A 19,531-nucleotide genomic window follows, 5' to 3' on the forward strand; every position below is an offset into this window, starting at 1 on the left:
ATGTGACTCAGATGTATTTCTTATTTGTTTATATTGTTAATATATTCTTTAGAGTCATTTATAGTATAAATAACCACACTTGAAAATGGTGGAAGCTGGGTGTTTTTACTCCCCACCCCTTCAAAATTCTTCCACTTTCTCCACCCACAAAAAACTCCGTTGGCTCTCTTGACACATTTGAGTCTGAAAAACTTAACAGATCTCACATTCGAGCTCGTTGGGGTCTGTCCTGTCTGACGCGTCAATCCAGCAGTCATATCTTGGACTCTTATCAGGTAGTAAGAACATCCATCATATGTACTTTGCTGACTGACAGCTTCACTGTTTAATGTGCTGATTAGATTCACATTTTTGCATTTATATCAATACAGTTATTTATATATATATATATATATATATATATATATATATTTAGTATTATTTAAGTTTATCCATGTGATTTTCCTGATGCACAACCAACTGCTAACTGTCTTTTTTTTTATAACTTTTAGGATGCAAATCAGGAGAATCACAATGCTGTTTGGCTTCTTTGTATTGTCTGTTGGGTTTTTTCTGGACATGGGCGCGTGCACTGCAGGTAAGGAACTATTTTCTTATCCCAGGCTTGTACTTATAATACAAAATAAATAGATTATTCTAATATAACAAAACAGATATAGCCAGTCTTGTTGAAAGTTTGCATTGATGTAGAAGTTGGTCTGATTGAAAAATGTTGTTTTGTCAGTTTACTCTGTAATGTCTGACCCGGTCACTGCTTTTGTAATTCAGTGTGGTGGCAGCTTGCTTTTTTTCTCTGCCAAATTTCTCATGTTTTCACTGCTGGATTTGGTCGAAATTTCTCGGGCTGGACGAGACATAAATACATAAGCAGTCGGCTCGGATCAATATCAAAGTGTAGCACCACATCCTGTCCAACTCTTGTAGAAAAACAGAAAGGGAAGCAAGCCAGTTGACACTCTCACAAAAAAACGGTAATAAATCAACTGTATGGAGCAGACAAAAGCTCTGTGTTTCAGAGTGGCCAAAAAGTGACAGGGGCTTGAAGAGCTTGTATACGTGTCATCTTTTGAAAGGGAGGATCTGATGGTTGTCAGGATCACCCTGTGGTGATGGTTCCCCAAGGCCTTGGCCTGAATCAAGGCTTTTGATACTCTTTGACTGCCCTCCCATCTCACAGTGCCATGGCATTGAGACTTTTTGAATTAAAACACTGCGCTAAATAGATTGTGGTGTTCAATCATTCCAGATCTCTAGGATACCGGAAACCCGTTCTGAATAAAAGGTCAATACATGCAGCCCGAAATTCACCTCAGACATCTCTGCATGTCAGATTAAAGTCTAAAGATGGCCAATTGGCCACTTGTGCCCTCTAACCAGTGAAATTGTTCAGTTTTTTAAGACAAATGGCGCTTGTATATCTAAAACAGACAGCCTTGGCCACCTGTAGGGTGTGCCACAAATGAAACAAGATTTGTAAAAGGCAATATTTACATCATCTACAACGTAAGAACTAGGCAATACAAATCAAAATCATATTAACAAGTTACCTGCTTTGTAAGGGGTGCAGCTGTGCTTTGAGCTAAATGCTAACTTCAGAAAAGACAATTGATCACCAGAATCATCTGGATTCATCCCCTAGGAACCATGCATGTCTGTACAAAATGTAATCTTAATCCATCCAATAATTGTTGAGAAATCTTAGTCCAGACAAAAGTGATGGACCGACAAACAGACCAACATTGGCATAGAACAATCCTGCTAGTGTGGCTAAAAATAGTAATCAGTTGCTCTGTTAGTTAAATTTATTATACCATTATTTCTTTCAGTGATTCCCATTTCTGGCTTGCAACAATTTAAAGTGAACCAATTATGACCTCTAATCTCAGATCATGACATTAGCTGTGTAGAGTTCAACAAAGAGTGATTTTGTCTTATTTAAAGTAATTTTAGTGGCCTGAATAGGTAAAAATATCCCATATTTCACATTTTCTGTAACAGATATTTCTTTCTTATCCCTTTAATCATTTGGTGACCCCTCAAAATTATCTTGAGACCCTTGACCCTCAGGTTTGGAGCCAATCATTTATTCACCCTCATATCATATAGTCAAATATCTATTATACATATGCTATATATCATATCATATCTTGCATATATATGTGTACATATTATATATATATATATATTACAGTATGTATGTATGCAGACCTTGCACAGGCTGAATATATGACACATGTTTACATTATATCAATATTAATGTATAATATCTATGTGTATACATGTATATCTGTTCAGCCATCGTATTATATATACATATTATTATTATTATATTATTATAAATATTATTAATATTATCATTATTATACTGTTATTAACAATAACACTACCATCATGTCATCAGTACTATGACCACCATCTTGCAACTACAATCTACTATATCTTCCTAACTTCCCAGTTTTTGATGAACGGTTGTTGTATATGACTCTTAAAGTTGTCATACTAACGTGTTTCTTACTTCACCCCCTGAACATCAGTGCAAACAGAGCTGAGAATCACAACAATAAAGGTAGGTTATTTGTCTTTTGAGCCTATAATGTTGGTAAATACACAATTTAAGGTAAAACACATTTCACTGATTATCATTTGCAATATTTTCCTTTAGCAAGAGCCATATACGTTGTCCAAAGGCACACAGCTGGAGGGCTTTTGCATGGACCTGCTGTCTGAAGTAGCCAAGAAACTGGGCTTCAAGTACAAAGTACAGCTGGTGAAAGATGGCTCATACGGCAGACAGGATGAGAGCGGGAACTGGAATGGGATGATTGGAGAGGTGCTGAGAGGCGTGAGTACATGAAAACTGACATTTGGAGGGGTCCAAGGGCAGCAAACTACTCTGCGGAAGCTTGAATTACCCAGCTGGCATCTATGACTCACATCTGATACATTAAAAATAAGTGAACATATGGTGTGAACAATATCAGCAGGGTTGTTGGTATACTTAAAAATTCTCTTAAAGTAACTATTTAATCATCCCCTACAGGAGGCAGACCTTGCGATTGCTCCACTGACGCTCACTGCAGCTCGGGAGAAAGTGGTGGGGATGACCAAACCTTTCATGCAGACAGGAGTCAGCATCCTGCTGAGGAAGGACATCTCTGAGGAAACAGGCTTCTTTGATTTCCTGTCCCCCTTTACAGCCGAGACTTGGGTCGGCATACTCATTGCATACTTAGGGACAGCTGTTTGCATCTTTATAGTTGCCAGGTTGGTGATGCAAGTAGTTTCTAGTTTTTTAAAGTGAATGTGTTATGTTTATTGATGTGCTGTGGTTTTAAATATGAATTTATACTTCATTGTCTGTGTATACTTTCACATTTCTGCTGGCAGTATAAATCCTTTGAGTGCAGTGCAGTCGCTTTAATAAGTAAAATTTTTATGCAAATGCAGACTCAGCCCATGTGAATGGAGTCAGCCTCAGAGTGAACAGAACAGATTCAGCCTCCTCCACAGCCTGTGGTACACAGCTGGAGCTCTGACTCTACAAGGTAAACAGCAAAACCAGATACTTTGTATGCCACCAAAGAGAGAAGACAATCTGTACCCTTAATAAATGTACTGATTTGTTTCTTTTCTGGTAATTCTTGTTGTCAGGTGCTGGTCCTCACCCCAAAGCTCTTTCAGGACGTGTAATCTGCTGCAGTTGGTGGTTATTTTCTGTTTTCCTCCTGGCTTGTTACTTCTCCAACCTCAACTCCTCTAAGACCACTGACTCCTCTCACCTGACGGTGAAAGGGTTTGATGACTTGGCCAGTCAGGACATGATTGAGTACGGCTGTTTGGCTGGCTCTTCCACCCTTGCCTTCTTCAAGGTACAGACATTAGATCACTTATGGATCCCCCACATCTCACTGCTGTTTCTCTAATTCTGTTTTTCCTTCATCCAGAATTCAAACAATCCGGTATACCGCAGAATCTATGAACACATGGAGAGAACTAAGAGTTTTGTGTCATCTATGGATGAAGGGGTGCGGCGTGCAAAAGAGGGAAACTTTGCCTTTATTGGAGAGTCTGTGTCTTTGGACTTGGCGGTAGCACGGCATTGTGAACTGGTCAGAGCACATGAAGTTGTTGGCATGAGGGGATACAGCATTGCTGCCGCCCTTGGTGAGGCTTCTCATTTTGAAAACTCATTAAGCAATGACATTTCACAAAAAATTCAAATGGTATTATTAACATCATCATTTTTTTCCACAAGGCTCACCCATCATAAAGAACCTCAGTGTGGCAATCCTTCAACTGAGCGAGGCAGGGGAGCTGGCTTACCTGCGAAGCAAGTGGTGGGCCAGCAGCTGCATAGCAGACAAGGCCAAGTCTTCTGCTGTGCAGACGCACAGCCTCAAGGGGATCTTTCTGGTTCTTTCCCTTGGCCTGGGGCTGGGAACACTGTTGGCTGTCCTGGAGCTCACCTCCAAGAGCCGCAGAAGTGCAGCTGAGCAGAGGGTATGAACAAGTGCATTCACAAATCATAAAACTTGTGACAGGTGAAAAAAAATCCATCTCCAAAGTATTAGCTTTTCAGACTCTAAACCAAATCACCTTGCTTTTTCCTCCACAATGAGACTGTTTCATAGGCCTGAAGGCTGCAACCATTTGAAGAAAACACAGTTACAGTTAAAAGCAACCCTGTCATTTATCTACCAGTGGACCCTTTTCTCAGCAGACATTAAATAGTAGGGTAAACACAGGTATTACCAATGATACTAATTAAGGCTCTGTTCCACTCAGGTCAAACAGAGTAGGTTTGCTGCTAATGTGCATGTTGGCTCACTGGAAAGAATCTGCTACTCTAAAAGGAGCAGAACCTTAAATTGTATCATGTGTTGGGATTGGTAAAGTGAAAAAGGTATATTGGTTTGCACATCAGCTGTAGAACATCAAAATGCAGAGGACACAGCCAGACTCAGACGGTTGTGCTCACTCACCCACTCAACCATGTTTACATTAAATTCATCAACATATTAATGCATTGATTTGTTTCACTCCCACAGAAATCCTGCTGCACTGTGCTGACTGAAGAACTGAGTCTGCGCTTGAGGACCAGCAATGCACCCCAGGAAAATGTAGACAAAGATAAAGAAAAAGCATAGAAACATCAAGTCTGAAAATGCAACTTTTAGCTTGTTTTAGCTGTTTCTGAATTTTATCATAATATTTAACAGAAAAATTAACTTATTTTCTTCTTACTTGTAAAGATGCATTAGATTAAAAAGAAAAAAACATTAAAGTTTGAAATAAAAAAACTCACATTTTATTAAAATAATCAATTTATTGTTTTTTAGGTACGAACACTACAGTGTCAATGAAAAAGCAAACATTATAGTTTAAATATTATAAAAATAATTATTAAAATGATCAATGTTTACACTTAAGAACTGAACATTTGACTAACAAACTGTGTACTTCTAAGTTTACTGTTACTTTTTTTATGACTGCATCTTGCTGTTTTGTACAGTTGGCAATGGCATCACGTCAGGATTTGAACAATTTTCTTTTTAAAAACTATTTCATGCATAAAAACTGTTGATTGTAAACATCACAGCAGGCCTAAAATAATAAAAACTGTCTAATTGTGAAATTCTACGTTGTGTTTTCCCGTTTATCTGGAAAATAAAATCAGAACTACTTTGTGACTCAGCCCCCCTTCATCATCCTCCCACATCTCCTTTTTGTGGTTGTGTTGTTACTCTTTTTCTTCATCTTCTGACTTACGTTTGTTGTCTTTGGAGGCACAAATCTAAACTGTGGTCTAATCTAAAAACAGTAAAAACAAAATCCATTATTTAATGCAGCCACTTAACCTTTGTACCATCAGTTCTTTTTATCATCACATCATCAATGACTCACCATCTAGAAAAAGTGGCGATTTACAGCGGATCTCTCTCATCCTCTGGTCAAAAAGAGCCTTCATCTCCCTCTGCAGGGTGCCCTCGCGTTGCTCTGCCCCGGCTGGCACACAGGAGGCCGCAAACTCCAGGCTGTCAGTACTGCCGTCACTGCTGTTGGATGTGCTGTCAGACAGGCAGAGGCCATTGGGAATGCGCCTCACCTGGCTGCCGTAGCTGCCACAGTTTTGTACTCGCTGTGTCTGCCAGTTCAAAGTTGGCTTACGGTTCACCATCGGTGTCTGAGTAGAGGTAGTCTGTTTCCGAGGGCAACTGCGTGAGCGGACCTTTGTTCGTATTGGTGTAGGCGGTCGTGGGGTGGCTGGGGCCTCTAAGGTCCGTCTCACCCTGGCAGGGGACGATGGGGGGATAAGTGGATAAGATTTGGCTTCAGGCTGGAGCAGAGGTTGTGGCACGGGCTGAGGCTGAGGGAGTGAATCGGTCTGACTCTGAGTTTCTGGTGGTTGCTCAGGTTCAATGGCAACATTGTTGTCTGGCTGTGGTTCTTTTGGTAATTCTTCAGATTGTTCAGGCTGCTTTGGTTCAAATGTCTGAACTGTCTCCTGCTCAGAACAGTTTGACTCTGGTGATTCATCAGGTTCATTCTCAAGCTCTTCTTCAATTAGATTTTGGCTGTCAGGAGCAGGATCATCAGGACACGAAGCCTGGGGAGAGGTCTCAAGGTCAAAACTATCTGCTTTCGCACAGGGAGCAGCCCCCATGTGGTGGGAGTCAGTGGAAGACATCCGGCTGAAGATCCCTCTTCTTGTCTCTGGTGGTTCATGAATTTTAACTTTGTGAGCTCGCTTCACTGGCTCACTCATGGCCCCTTTGTGGATGGCAGCCTTGGCTGCTGGCCCTTGTGCTAGAGGAGACATTTCCCAATTCCTGCTGTCCTGAGAGATGGCATCCAGATCTTTGCGGAAGTGCAGAGCACGCCCGTCTTCTGAGGACATGACAGAGAAGTCAAAAGACGGATGCCTTTGATGACCCTTCATATGCTTCTGGGCTGCTTTTTGGATGTGTTTTCTGGCTGCTTGCACTGCATTTGTGGGTTTGTTCTGTTTTACAAAGGACACCAAAGGTTTTAAGATAGAGTTCTAGCTGAAATTTGATTTGTGAGATTATTCAGAGTAGCTTACCTTTCCTGTCACGTCATTGATAGCAACATGAACAAAGATCGATGACTCCGCCATCCCCTCCAGGTACACATGTCGATAACCTACAAATTTTGCATTAAAAAAATCATCTTAACCTACATTTCATCCTAAAAGAACAGTTCAATATCTTGGGAAATGTGCTTATTTGCTTTCTTGTTGGTATTTTTCTAATTAACAACTTCTGTGTCATGTATTTGATAAAAACTGAAGTGTAGGAACAACAAGTTGCGGTTTTTATGAACGGTTATGTGTGAGACTATTTCTTGGCCAGGTGTATCAACTTCCTTGAGTGTTCTCGTCACGTGAGACTCCAGGAAGTTACTACAAGTATAACTTGCAAACTAATGAGTTTTAGAGGTGCTGGTAGGCAGAGCCAGGCTAGCTGTTCCCCACTGTTTCTAGTGTTTATGCTAAGCTAGGCTTAAGACATTCCTCTTTGATAAAGCTTATAGTTAGGGCTGGATCAGGTGAGTCCTGAACCATCCCTTAGTTATGCTGCTATAGGCCTAGACTATCGGGGGATTTTCCATGGTGCACTGAGCTCCTCCCTTCCTCTCTCTTTATGCACTCATTCATGTCCCATTAATGCATGTTGCTAACTCCACTTCTTCCCCGGAGTTCTTGTGCTTTCTCGTCTCGCAGGTTCTCATGGATCCTGGTGGAGCCTCCTGCCATGGTCCTGCTTGACTGCCATTGCCAATACTGTTGTTGCTGTGCACCTGTCTGTCTGTCTGTCTCTCTCTCTCTCTCTCTCTGCCTCTCTCTCTCGCTCTCTCTCTCTCTCTCTCTCTCTCTCTCACCCCAACTGGTCGAGACAGACGACCACCCACCTAGAGCCGGAGGATCTGTCCTAGGTTTCTGCCTTTTAACAGGCAGTTTTTCCTTGCCCTTGTTGCCAAGTGCTTGCTCATGGTGGTACTGTTGGGTCTCTGTAATTAATGTTAAAGAGTTCGGTCTAGACCTGCTCTATTTGAAAAGTGTCCTGAGATAACTTCTGTTATGAATTGGCGCTATACAAATAAAATTGAATTGAATTGAATTGAATTAAGCTAAGCTATCAGGCTGCTAGCTGAAGCCTTTTTGATCTGATGAACATGAGAGTGGAAACATTTCTTTGATGTATTTTTCTGTAATTTCCCTCGTTAGAGAAGATATTTTGAAAAAACCTCAAACACAGCAGTTTTGCATATCATGTAATCTACCTGGCATCATACTAGGGAAAGCAACAGTCCTCTGTCCGATGAAATCTCGTCCAATAGGATCATGATCCCACACTTGGAAACGCACTAGGGCGATCTGCGGCATTTGAATGTTGAAGACGAGAGTTTCCTCCCACATTGGGTTGAACCCTGAATGACAGTAGAAGGAAAGTTACAGACAGTCGACTGTCTCTTATGAGATTTGTATTACAAGATGTACTTCGTGCACACATACCGTTATCATCCACCACCCTCGTCTGCTGCTTGGAACAATCAATAGGTAGGCCGATAATCTCAACCTCAACAAAGGGATCAATAATCTGGAAAGTACAAAAACATGAGCAAAAACAGCATTTTAGTGATGATAAATATATTTCACGTGTCTCAATAATAGATCATGTCTGCTATCATATGTTGGCCTTACCTCTCCTCTGTCTCCAAACATGGAGTCTTTGGGTTTGGGAAGCTGCTGTCCACTGATGATCTTCAGCACTAACTGAGTCTTTCTGTGTCCTGGAAGAGGATCCTCCAACATGGGGTTAAAGGCAGCTGAGAAGAACAAAGGAAACTGATTAATCCAATAAGAAAGGATAGTTGCTATTAACTCTACACAATCTGCATATACGCATACCTTTACACATGCACTTAGGCTTCAGAATATATCCACAGTTTCCGTTGGTTGAGAACTTGGCTTGGTTCAGTTCAAGCATACGGCCCTCTGTTTGATAATTCATTGCAACTAAAAGGAAAGCCAAAATAGTATTAGACATTGTATGTTTCTAAAAGTAGACAGTATTCAATTTTGTATTTGTATAACAGCAGATCATATCAGAAGTAATCTCAGGAGACTTTTCAAAATATAATTTGTACTTTTTATAAAAGTCTTTACAGAGACCCAACAATTCCCACCATGAGCAAGCGACAGTGGCAAAGGAAAAACAAACTTTTAAGAGGGAGAAACCTCGACTAGTTGACAGTGTTGCCCTCTCCGTGACAGTCTTACCCATATGGCATCCTGCATTCCAGTATGGCTGTGGGTTGAAGTTGCTCGAGTCAACTCTGTAATTGGATGGGTAGACTCTTAAAAGTTGCCGTTGGGTGAAACGGACCAACTGTCCTGGCTTTAACTGTAAGATCTGGTTCATAACAGTCTCGTTGAGGGATGATACCTGCCAACTGTTCACTAATGCTGTCAGACAGAAAAGAAAGACAGCATCAAACATCCATTCAAACTGTAAGTTTTTGTATGTAATAAAAATATTCAAAGATTTCAGGTTTAATGTTTGAAGACCCTTTACCTTGTGTTTCTATGTCATGCACACGGACAGATTTTGTGTACTTGACCTGGTCAGACAGAGCTCGGGACAACCTCATTGTTTTCCTCTTCCTGAAGGGAGAGTTACAGACATACAGTACAAGTGTAACCATATATATTTAATGACTCAAACTACTTTGCTAATTCAACGACTAGCCTTACTTGGGATGGTAAACAATTTGTGTCCTCTCCCTGCTGCTGCTGTGGTCTGACTCGCCATCAGACATCGCCTTATTTTTCATTCTGAATCTCTTTTTCCTCTGAAAAAAAAGAGCAGTCGCCTCCATGTTTTCAGGTTTTCCTCTGCACAATCTGTCTAAACCAGTCAAAGTCTGGTGGCAGGGAAAGTGTACAACAAGTCGAAGGGCCAAATAAAAATATGTTGAGAAAATAAGGATGGACCTTTCGTTTGAAGCTCCTCATGATCGATCTTCCAAATCGCCTCTTCTTTTTGATTGGATTGGCAAAAGTAACACTATTCCCATCCTAAAAGAGTCAAACAAAATGCGTAATTATACTATCTATCTATCTATCTATCTATCTATCTATCTATCTATCTATCTATCTATCTATCTATCTATCTATCTATCTATCTATCTATCTATCTTTTAAGGTTTAATTTGCCTGTGTGTTATCCTCATCCTCCTCGTCATCTTCCTCCTCTTCCTCATCACCAGTGTCTTCATCAGACACGTCACCCTCCTCTGCATCAGGATCTAGGTTCGCTGGCAGCTTTTTTCCCTGGAAAAGGAGAATTAATGAGTATTATCGGTCCATGTGTGATCCTGGTGTGTTTGATGTGCTGCATATCATTACTAACACTTTGTTTGAGTAACCTTTCAGCTCAGATTTAGCAGCACATGTTGACAAAAACAACTTTACCTTGACTAAAACTTTCCCTTTCAGGATCTCAGGGGAGGGCAGCTTCTTGCATTCATGTACGTTGACAGTGGACAGATCTAGTTTGTCTTGTAGCACCTCTCTCAGATATTCAGCCATCTTCTTCTGCTGAGGCACTGTGCAGTGGTTCTCTATGGACAAGATCACTGGGTACCTGTGGAGAAGTGCTAATACATGAGCCACTGGGCCAGCATGACGCACAAGTGTGATGCTTGTTGTGAAAGCCTGACAAAACACATCAGTATCAGGACCCAGAAGCACTTACTGTGATTTTGTGAAGGCATATTTGTTAATCGTTTCAACAACTTCTTTGAAGAGAATTTTAGATGTCAAAGTGTAGCCATGGTGAATAATGGGCTCCCCGTCAGGCCCATCCCAGCAGTCCACTGAGAGACGAGGAAGGAAGAACAAAAGAGTTAAGGGTGAGTGAGTCACCTTGTCTGTAATATCATGAAATCACAGCGAAGGCGGCCTGAGTTCTGGTTTTGCAGGCTCTTACCCTCCACACAGCGACAACCTGCCTGGAGAACATAGGCGTACATTTCCACTCTAGACTGAGAGAGCAGCTGGTCTCCTGTCAGGTAGGTGTTATGCGAGGTGGCAATAAAGTAGTTACTCAGAGGTTGCGTCATGTCCTGGTTCACCTGATTGTGCTCAGGGTTGAAGATATCACCTGCAGGGCTCCTCATGAAGTTGGTGAAACCTTAAGGGAGAAAGTGTCGGATCAGGTATGTTATTTGTATGTTGATGTCATGTATGGTCTGAGTGATATAATGTGATGTTATTGATTGTATTAATAAGTACGTTACCCTTACCATCAATACCCAGTACCATATGCTGCAGGTTCTCGGGACATGGCTCAAATTTGGCCACTATGTCAACTAGATGCTCTTTGACCAGACCTCGCATCTGCAAATAAAACAATATCAGGAATGTCATTTTTGGTGTAACTGGTCCAATATTTCATACATACGTTTCAGAAGTTGAATGCTTTTATTTTGAAATAACAGCAGTAGTAGATAGTTAATTAGTTTTAAGTTTATATCGAGGCTTCTGTTTGCAATGTATGCCTTTTACTAAATTAAATTTGGGGCTATACATTCACTGTAGCGTGTCACTTTTATTCTACTATTTGTCTTATTCAAACTTATTTTTATCTTAATTTTTTCTTTAAAATCCTGTTAAACATCGAGGCTGATATCAATTAGATAAACCTACAAACAGTAATGCTGGATTACATGCATGCATTGTTTCCCTTTTGCACATGTGAATACAGTTTGAATGCTGTGCAGGAATGGAGGAATTCACTGCCAATTAAAACTACTATAAAGTGAGTTAATTACAGACTGAATAGCTATTGTTGAAAAATGCTGACCATGAATTGTGTCCAAATGGAGTTTGATTTAATGAAAATCTTAAGTATAATAACTTACACACACCAACATGATCTTTTAAATTTTTTTTGTACCTTCTGTTCATTTTCCAGAAAGCGTGCAAGGTCATGAAGATCCATGACTTCTTTCTGATTGCTGTAGGAGATCATTATCAGGTAGAGGTCTCTGCGTGTCGAAATCATCTTGTAGAACGAACAGAATTCTTCAAAGCCCAGAGAGCCCTGGTTCTCGTCTGTGTCTGCATCCTACAGATAACGACAAAAGTATTTTATGAGAAAGAAATAATTCTCAGTGTGTGCGATTTGAGATAACTACCCTGCCAAAGGAAGTATATACCACCATAGACCCATCTGAAGGACATATCTCTATCCCCATCAAACATGATGGAGCTCGTCCACAGAGACTATTGTTATCAGGAGGGGAGGACAGTGAGTTACTGAACTAAAGCAATATTGCAGTGCAACTAAAGCCATCTGTTCAGCGGTGGCCATATGGTCTTCCTGTGCCACTCTCCTGCACTGCCCTGCCAAAATACCGTATATACATGTTTGTCTGCTGGCTCCATGCTTTTGTCTTACTGCTTCACTAACTGAAATTATGTGATGATCGACGTCAAGGATATTGCGCCTTTGACCACTTTTCTTTTATCCTTTTCAGACTAATTTTCAGTTGCGGAAGGGCATTTACCCATAACACTGAAACATTAAGAAATAATTTATTTGTTCTAGTTTAGAAGCATTTTGTGCCAGATAGATACAAACCTATTTATTAAATTTTAGCAATGCTGGCAGTGTGGCTCTACAGCAAGGCAATGTTGTATTTCCTACACTTTGGTCCAGACTGAAATATCTCAACAAGGACTGCCATGAAATGTTGTACAGACATTCATGGTGCCCAGGGGATGAATCCTACTGACTCTGGTGATCATCTGACTTTTACCTCTAGCGCCACCATGAAGATGACAAATGTGGTTTTCAGTGAAATGTCTCAACAACTTTTGTATGGATATTATGTCTCCCTCAGCATTAATTGTAAATAACTTTGGTCACAACATTTCCAGTTTGGAGCTATTACTGATAGATTTTCTGCATACACAAGAGTACAGCGGTAGCTTTGATGGTGGATCATGCACATTACATCTATGACAACTTGCATAATTAACCTTTTGTAGATTTAAGTCTTACTTGAAACATCTGCCTGACTTTCTGTTTGGGTAAATTCACGTTGAGTTTGTGGAGCAGCTGGTGAACCTCTCCCATGCTCAAGGTGCCATCTCCGTTTTTGTCGGCCTCAGAGAAAGTCTGCTGTAACCACGTAAGGCTGCAGTTAAGGAAGAAACTACAAGGATCATGATCAAGTAACTTCATGTATGTTGATGTTAGATTATTCTTAACTTCTTTACAAATGAATGTGTAGCTAGTCCATTATTTGAATGTGTTGTATTTGTAATCATTTAGAGATTAAACATGTGTATGAGAGGCTGCATAAAGGATATTGATCACGGGTGCGCTGCCTCCGGGCCAAACTGTCTTCATCACTGATACCAGCCATGAGGTATTTCAGCCCGGTGACCCAGGTGCGGGCCTCCTCTGCATTGGTGGAGACCAGGTCCAGGGACTTCACACGCTCCCCGTAGTAAATACTGAAGCAGCAGTTTGGGTCGAAGCGGTTGTCTGCGTACCGCCTGAATATCTCTGACTTTTTCCCCTCACAGACTTCATGGATGGAATCAATACTTACTGAAACAGATGGTCAAGAAAAGTACCATGGGTCATCCACAGCTAGCCATCATTTTAAATTAAGTATTTGTGACTGAACAAGTGATTCACTTCCATTTATCTGCCTCTGAAAATCACTTATTAGTTTAAAATATGGATGTACGGCATATTTTCACTAAAGTATGTAACTTTCTTGGTGTAAATAAAAGAAACAACAAACATTTGATCAAATCAGAGTAACTTTTGCTCAACTGTCAATCCATGTCACCAACCTTTCTGACTCCACAGGGGTCAAAGGTGAACATCTATAATGTGTAATTTACAATAACAAGATACACCAATAGGTTTAAGTGCAAGCCTCACTTAAACAGCTGTCCCACAGAGAGAAGAAAAAGTTCTGTTCATTATTAATTATGGTGATTGGTTATACAGTAGTTACTGGTTATATAGTAGTTACTGGTTTTATAGTAGTTACTGGTTATACAGTAGTTACTCTTTTGTGATCAGTGCTGATAATAAATAAAATTCAGAGCAGTGATGCCTCACTTTTGGCCTTGTCATGTTTCCTGGAGGGCCGCCACCGGATGCAGGACTTGTGCTCGTCCAGGTAAAAGAATCGGACCAGTCCTTTCTTCTTCCCCTTCAGTTTAGTCATCTGAGTGCCAGTCTGCATGGTGCACATACACCTCTCCACTGCAGAAGAGCACAAGGAGACACCTAATTTATCACGAGTCAAGTGACTATCCTTCTATATATGTCAAAGGGATCATCACATTTATCTACTGCCAACATCAGAGAGAGAGAGAGAGAGCTTCTGCAGATCACTTGTTGATTATGATTATTATTGCTACATTTTGCTGAGATCCTTTGTATGAACTACTGCAGTACATGTGCTGGAAGCCATTATAACAACACCAATGGATTCGCTGAAGCAGCTGAGACAAGTAGTGGTTTACCATCAAGCACTTGTTTATGAGATTATAGGCTGCGTCACACAGGGATTTAAGTAGCTGTAAAGTATGTGTTAATGATAAGAGGGAAAGAAGGAAAAGATACACAATCACACAATGATCTCTGTCTAACAAACAAATGATCAGCGATTTGAATTGTTTCTGCTGACTTTTCTTTGGTGACATTTCTTTCAAAATAAATAGCGTGTGCATATTGATTGACTTAAAATAGCGTGTCACATCCAACTACTTTCTTAACATTTAAGTCAGGGTGAAGTAATGTGATTGTTTTGTGTGCTGTGAGCAGGTAACCTTTGTTTGTAATCTGAAGCTCAGAAATGTGTGACGCAACCTGGCACATCATTCAGGCTAATCCTAAAGGATTGTCTACTGTCCATATGCCCATTATCTACTCACAGGCTTCCCTGCAACTCTACTCTGGTCTGTTGGAAACTCACACATTTTAGAGGCAAGAAAACATAATGGTTAGGCTCTTAAATTCACATATCCTGGGTTTAAAATATCATTAATGGAGGATAGAGAGGATAAATTATTTAAAAATAATTTAGTTTGCAGCAGCCTGTAGGCCCTTCTGCTCAACAACCTGTTGATATACTGCAGTAATTTGAGTGTCTGAAAGCAATATCATTTAACAAGCCATTAGTGAATCTTACCTATCTGACCCAGTCTCCATTTTGGCTGTGCAACCACGCTGCCACCAATCCAGAAAAACTCCTCTGCCAGCCTGGAGATGGATGCTTTCTGCCAGAGTTTTGGGGAGCTCATAATGGACGGGCTGGGAGAATTCAAGGGACTCGAAGCCTTTTTTGCCTGATGAAAGGAGCCCTTAGCAAGCGAGGGCGAGAACCTTCCTGCTGACAAAGATCCCAATGATTGAAAGGTGGCCTTCTTGGGTGACATCGAGGACAGTGGTGGGCTGCCACTCAGCCCTGGAGACAGAGGTGCCATCGCTGGGGTGCTGTTCATCCCTGAACTGTGCATTTGAGTCCAGCTCTCCTGTCCCATTCACACCACATGAACCCTCCTTCCCCCTCACTCTGCTGGTCTCTTCAGCAAAGTTTGTTTATAGCACAGCTTCTCTCATGCAGAAGTGTCAGCATATCCTCTTCTTCCAGTTGAAGTCTTCCCGCATTGGACAAGGGAACAATATTCCCATCCTGAAGGCTCATTCCTTGTCATACTGTGTCCAGTGATCCACTGTAGTAGCCATGGGTTCTTCCGTATATATATATTTTTGCACTGAGAGAGGACTCACAAAGAAAGAGTTTGCAACATGTGTCAGTCACTAAATCTTCCTCAAGCTGTAATCCTGGAGCGAGGCTTCAGCCTTGCTTTCATGGAGGGATTTCCACGCAACCAGTAAGCCTCTGAAGAAAGAGTGGGATAGGAAGGAAGGGTGCAAATATTCATTTAACTACTCTTATGGCAGCCCTAACCATCAAAGAATATAGAAATTACAGTAAATTGAATAGACTTCTTTAAGGATAGACATGATCATATATAAAGGTTATAGTTAAACTGGTGCATTAACAAGCTAGAAGTGTCCACCCTTTAACTGTGAGCAATGATTTCCCCCTAGAGGCAACTGTGCGACATACAATAAATGTATACATATGTTTTTTTGTTTATTTGTGCATGCACAGAGAGGACTTCCTCATTCTTCTGTATGTCTTGTTGCAGTGTGCGGTACAACACTTTGAATCAATCTGGGTATAGGACATAATTCCCAGCAGCTCCATCCAATTTCAACCTGCATGAGCAGAGATCTAATCAGCCAGTATAAGTGAAAACACCTGTGTGGAGCCTATAAAACGCTCATCTGGAAAAGGTAGCAGTGTTACTAAACAACAATAAATACCGGGTGTGCCTGGCTGACTGCTCAGTTGAAATGTGGCTGACATCACAACTTTGAATTGTTTGTAAGGCCTTTTTCACAGCAAACGTTACGTTTCATTACGAAAAGCACCGGTGTAAATAAACATATAATTAATTTTGGTTGAATCAATCCATTTAGCTGCTTTGGCTGCAGGATCACGCTGGCTCACTGTCACACTGTGACACAATGGCTTACTGGGACACTTAAATACAATATTTTAATGCTATTAGTGACACCTGTGCTTTTCCTACAATGACAGATTATCTGCTGTGATCATATAAATAAATTCACTTCCAACTGTTGTCTTTGGATTATATCTCCTATTAAATCATTCAGTATAGGCCTATGTGTTTTTTTCTAAAATGATGAATAGGCTAATTGCTTACACTGTTTTCCATACAATATATTACCTTGTATTTTCCACAATAGTAGCCACACAATTCAAGGATTTTCTGTCTATCTGTTAGGACTACAGGATGCAGCCATTTTAGCAGCACAGTGGTGCTTTGAGCTAAATGCTAACATCAGCATGGTAACACTCACTAACATGCTCATGTTAAGCAAATACAACACTTTCTAGGTCATCCTCTTAGTTCAGTGTGTTAGCATGCTAACGTTTGTTAAAAGCACTAAACACAAAGTACATCTGGGGCTGATCGGAATGTGATTAGTTTAGCAAGTATTTGGTCATAAACCGAAGTAATGGACTTAATGTTTACCTGATGGAAAGTCAGCGGATCCCCGAACTTATTAGGATTCATTGTCTTGGAACCATGAATGTTTCATGGCTATCCATACAACAATTTCCATTGTAGTAAAAACAATAAGGGAAAAAAAAAACACGTCTTAGAACCTTAGGATTGATTTAGATTTTAATGGGTATCATACAAGTTTTCCGAAGGAAAAGAAAACATTGAAACAGGAGGCAAGTGAATCCCCACTTCCAAACCAAAACTACAACAGCATCAGCTAACAAAATGGATATTGCTATTACACTGTACCCAACAAAATACTGAGCAAGGGTATCATAATGATAAGACATAAAAGTGTTTATTGTCTAAAATATACGAGAGCACCTAAGGTTGAAACCACAGGAAGGTGTTGCTTCTACTCTATCTGGCGAGGGAGCTGGAGGTGCAGAGATTTCAAATCCAATTTTTAGTTTTTGGTCTGTGGTGTAATATATACTCTATATTTAATCAAATAATAAAGATCTTCTCAAATAAACAAAATCAAAGGACAAATTATAATATTCTGTTGGTGTGTCAAACCTAGAAAAACTACTGAAAGGTCAAGTTCACGACCATTGATGGTTTCATTCTCCTCGTTTAAACCAACAAGTCAGCAGTCCATCCATTCTGCTAAATGCCCTGTGATTGCAATGATGCTCAGGGATACAACTATGAAATTGCAGTTTTGCAAATCCAAATATAGTCTCTTTTTGGTTTCAAGTAAGAGCAAAAAATAATATTCATAATCAATTAAAGTCTGGAGCAAGCAAACATACCAACAAATATCTTATTTACAATATCATTGTATTTACATCAGAGGATACTGAGGGAAAGTGTGTCTAAATTCAAAGTTCATGTTAACTTGTTTTTTTTTTTTGAAAAATGTAACAGGGAGTACAATGCACAATGCAAGGTGTTTTTCTTTTAAAAAGTGCAATTCCTTTTCTTAAAGTAAAAAAATATATATCCATATTTTGTATATATGTAGAAATGTTGTTCATATAAACAGCATTTGTTGATTTAAGAGCCCTAAAACCAGTGACTAAAAATGAATGCTTTCTTTTGATAGGCAGCAAATTATCATAGAATATAAATTATTTTACAATACTCAATAGAAAATCAGAAGTACCGCGTTTCAACAAAAACAGACAGCTATCGAAGTTTTTTTTTTTCTTTTAGGAGGGCATTTGTAGACTTATCTGCACTAACGTGGGCAAGAATATTTATCACATGGTTTGGTTGCAGAAACATTCCTGGAAAAACAATGTTCAAACAACAAATAAAGTTGCATCATAATATTAAAAAGTAACACTTCCATAAAATATCTAAGCATAAAACAGTGGTGGACCTGAAGGCAGCCCACCTGTAACCTCCAATACTTCAGGTTTATAAAATACAAAAGGTAGACAAGCTGGTATACATGCGTACATGTTTGTATATGGATGTTTTTTTCTTGCCTGTGGAATAACAGTGCTGCGCAAGCAATAATTTCTTAAAAAGTACATCCTCTACACAGTTATAAAAAGCAAGCTGATATTAAAAGTAAATAGTGGTAAACTGGTGTCTCTTGTTTCCAGTGGTCTGCAATGACACCGTTGAGTGTACCAAAATTTTGTGGCACCAAGAGTTTCATCATCTGCTCATGTTTCACCAGGCGCAACATGTTTCTTCCCTTCATATTCAAGTAGTGTTATGTGGCTATATTTGCACATCTTAGAATAGCTTATACCAAAATAAAATCCTTGGACAGCGTCAGGTGTCTAACCGAGGGCTCTGACGTCACTGGAGAGATGTGTTCAGTCTTTCTTAATTTCACGCTCTACAACATGCTCAGACATCATGCTACTTTCCAGTTCATTTCATAAAAATTCATATATTGTCATAATAATATTGATTTATATCATATCATATTATATATGACAGATTTTTCCTCTACAAAACTGACTTTGCATTTTGCTGAGTTTCTTTTCCCTAACAGGAGGTGCACCAAAGTCCTTAACCATGCTCCTTTTTATCGAGTCTTTTTCTCCAGTTTTGAATGTGCAACTTTAGGATCCATTGGTGTGCTGTGTGGTCTGTCTGTGTGCGTCTGTGTTTGCGTCCTCGGAGTCTCCAGGATGGCTGCTGTCGGCCTGCAGAGCCAGCTGGGTTTGCAGATCTTTGACAACGCTTTCCAGACTCTGCCGAGCTTCTCTCTCCTGCTGAAGCTCCTGTCTCAGCTGCTCACGATCAGCTTCTGCCTGCTGTAGCTGCACATGCAGCTCTTCAATCTGCACAACAACAAAGCCCAACACAGACACACAAATTAGAGACAGGATCAAAAAT

General features: G+C 40.2%; 3 protein-coding genes across 4 annotated transcripts in view; 1 reads left to right on the forward strand and 2 right to left on the reverse strand.

Moving 5' to 3' along the window:
- Positions 1 to 166: 166 nt before the first annotated feature.
- Positions 167 to 5,380, forward strand: si:dkey-183j2.10 (glutamate receptor U1). The gene is made up of 10 exons (XM_051415992.1): positions 167 to 275; positions 492 to 577; positions 2,535 to 2,566; positions 2,663 to 2,842; positions 3,041 to 3,264; positions 3,448 to 3,545; positions 3,652 to 3,869; positions 3,945 to 4,164; positions 4,256 to 4,500; positions 5,049 to 5,380. Exons 2-10 carry the CDS (start codon positions 493 to 495, stop codon positions 5,145 to 5,147), a joined length of 1,401 nt encoding a protein of 466 aa, XP_051271952.1. The 5' UTR covers positions 167 to 275; position 492; the 3' UTR covers positions 5,148 to 5,380.
- A 66-nt stretch (positions 5,381 to 5,446) lies between these two features.
- plch2b (phospholipase C, eta 2b) lies at positions 5,447 to 15,894 on the reverse strand. Of its 2 annotated transcripts, XM_051415991.1 has the most exons (21): positions 15,253 to 15,894; positions 14,175 to 14,321; positions 13,406 to 13,649; positions 13,095 to 13,224; positions 11,985 to 12,155; positions 11,332 to 11,425; positions 11,016 to 11,219; positions 10,782 to 10,902; positions 10,499 to 10,670; positions 10,241 to 10,357; positions 10,019 to 10,102; positions 9,779 to 9,876; positions 9,600 to 9,688; positions 9,305 to 9,490; positions 8,933 to 9,040; positions 8,726 to 8,850; positions 8,537 to 8,621; positions 8,305 to 8,451; positions 7,085 to 7,164; positions 5,905 to 7,003; positions 5,447 to 5,811 (listed from the first exon to the last, which is right to left on the reverse strand). In XM_051415991.1, the coding sequence occupies exons 1-21, from the start codon at positions 15,602 to 15,604 to the stop codon at positions 5,807 to 5,809; spliced, it is 3,858 nt and encodes a 1,285-aa protein (XP_051271951.1). In that variant the 5' UTR covers positions 15,605 to 15,894; the 3' UTR covers positions 5,447 to 5,806. The 2 variants fall into 2 exon arrangements, with proteins under 2 accessions (XP_051271951.1, XP_051271950.1); XM_051415990.1 differs by lacking the exon at positions 5,447 to 5,811 and having other exon boundaries at positions 5,819 to 7,003.
- Positions 15,895 to 17,329: 1,435 nt separating this feature from the next.
- skib (v-ski avian sarcoma viral oncogene homolog b) overlaps positions 17,330 to 19,531 on the reverse strand; it is a 32,238-nt gene continuing 30,036 nt past the window's right edge. The window contains exon 7 of the mRNA XM_051413911.1: positions 17,330 to 19,476. Coding sequence (XP_051269871.1) covers positions 19,255 to 19,476 — 222 coding nt within the window. The 3' untranslated portion in view covers positions 17,330 to 19,254. The remainder of the gene's footprint in view (positions 19,477 to 19,531) is intronic.

Source organism: Dicentrarchus labrax, unplaced genomic scaffold, assembly GCF_905237075.1.
Source record: "Dicentrarchus labrax unplaced genomic scaffold, dlabrax2021, whole genome shotgun sequence".
Taxonomy (NCBI): domain Eukaryota; kingdom Metazoa; phylum Chordata; class Actinopteri; family Moronidae; genus Dicentrarchus; species Dicentrarchus labrax.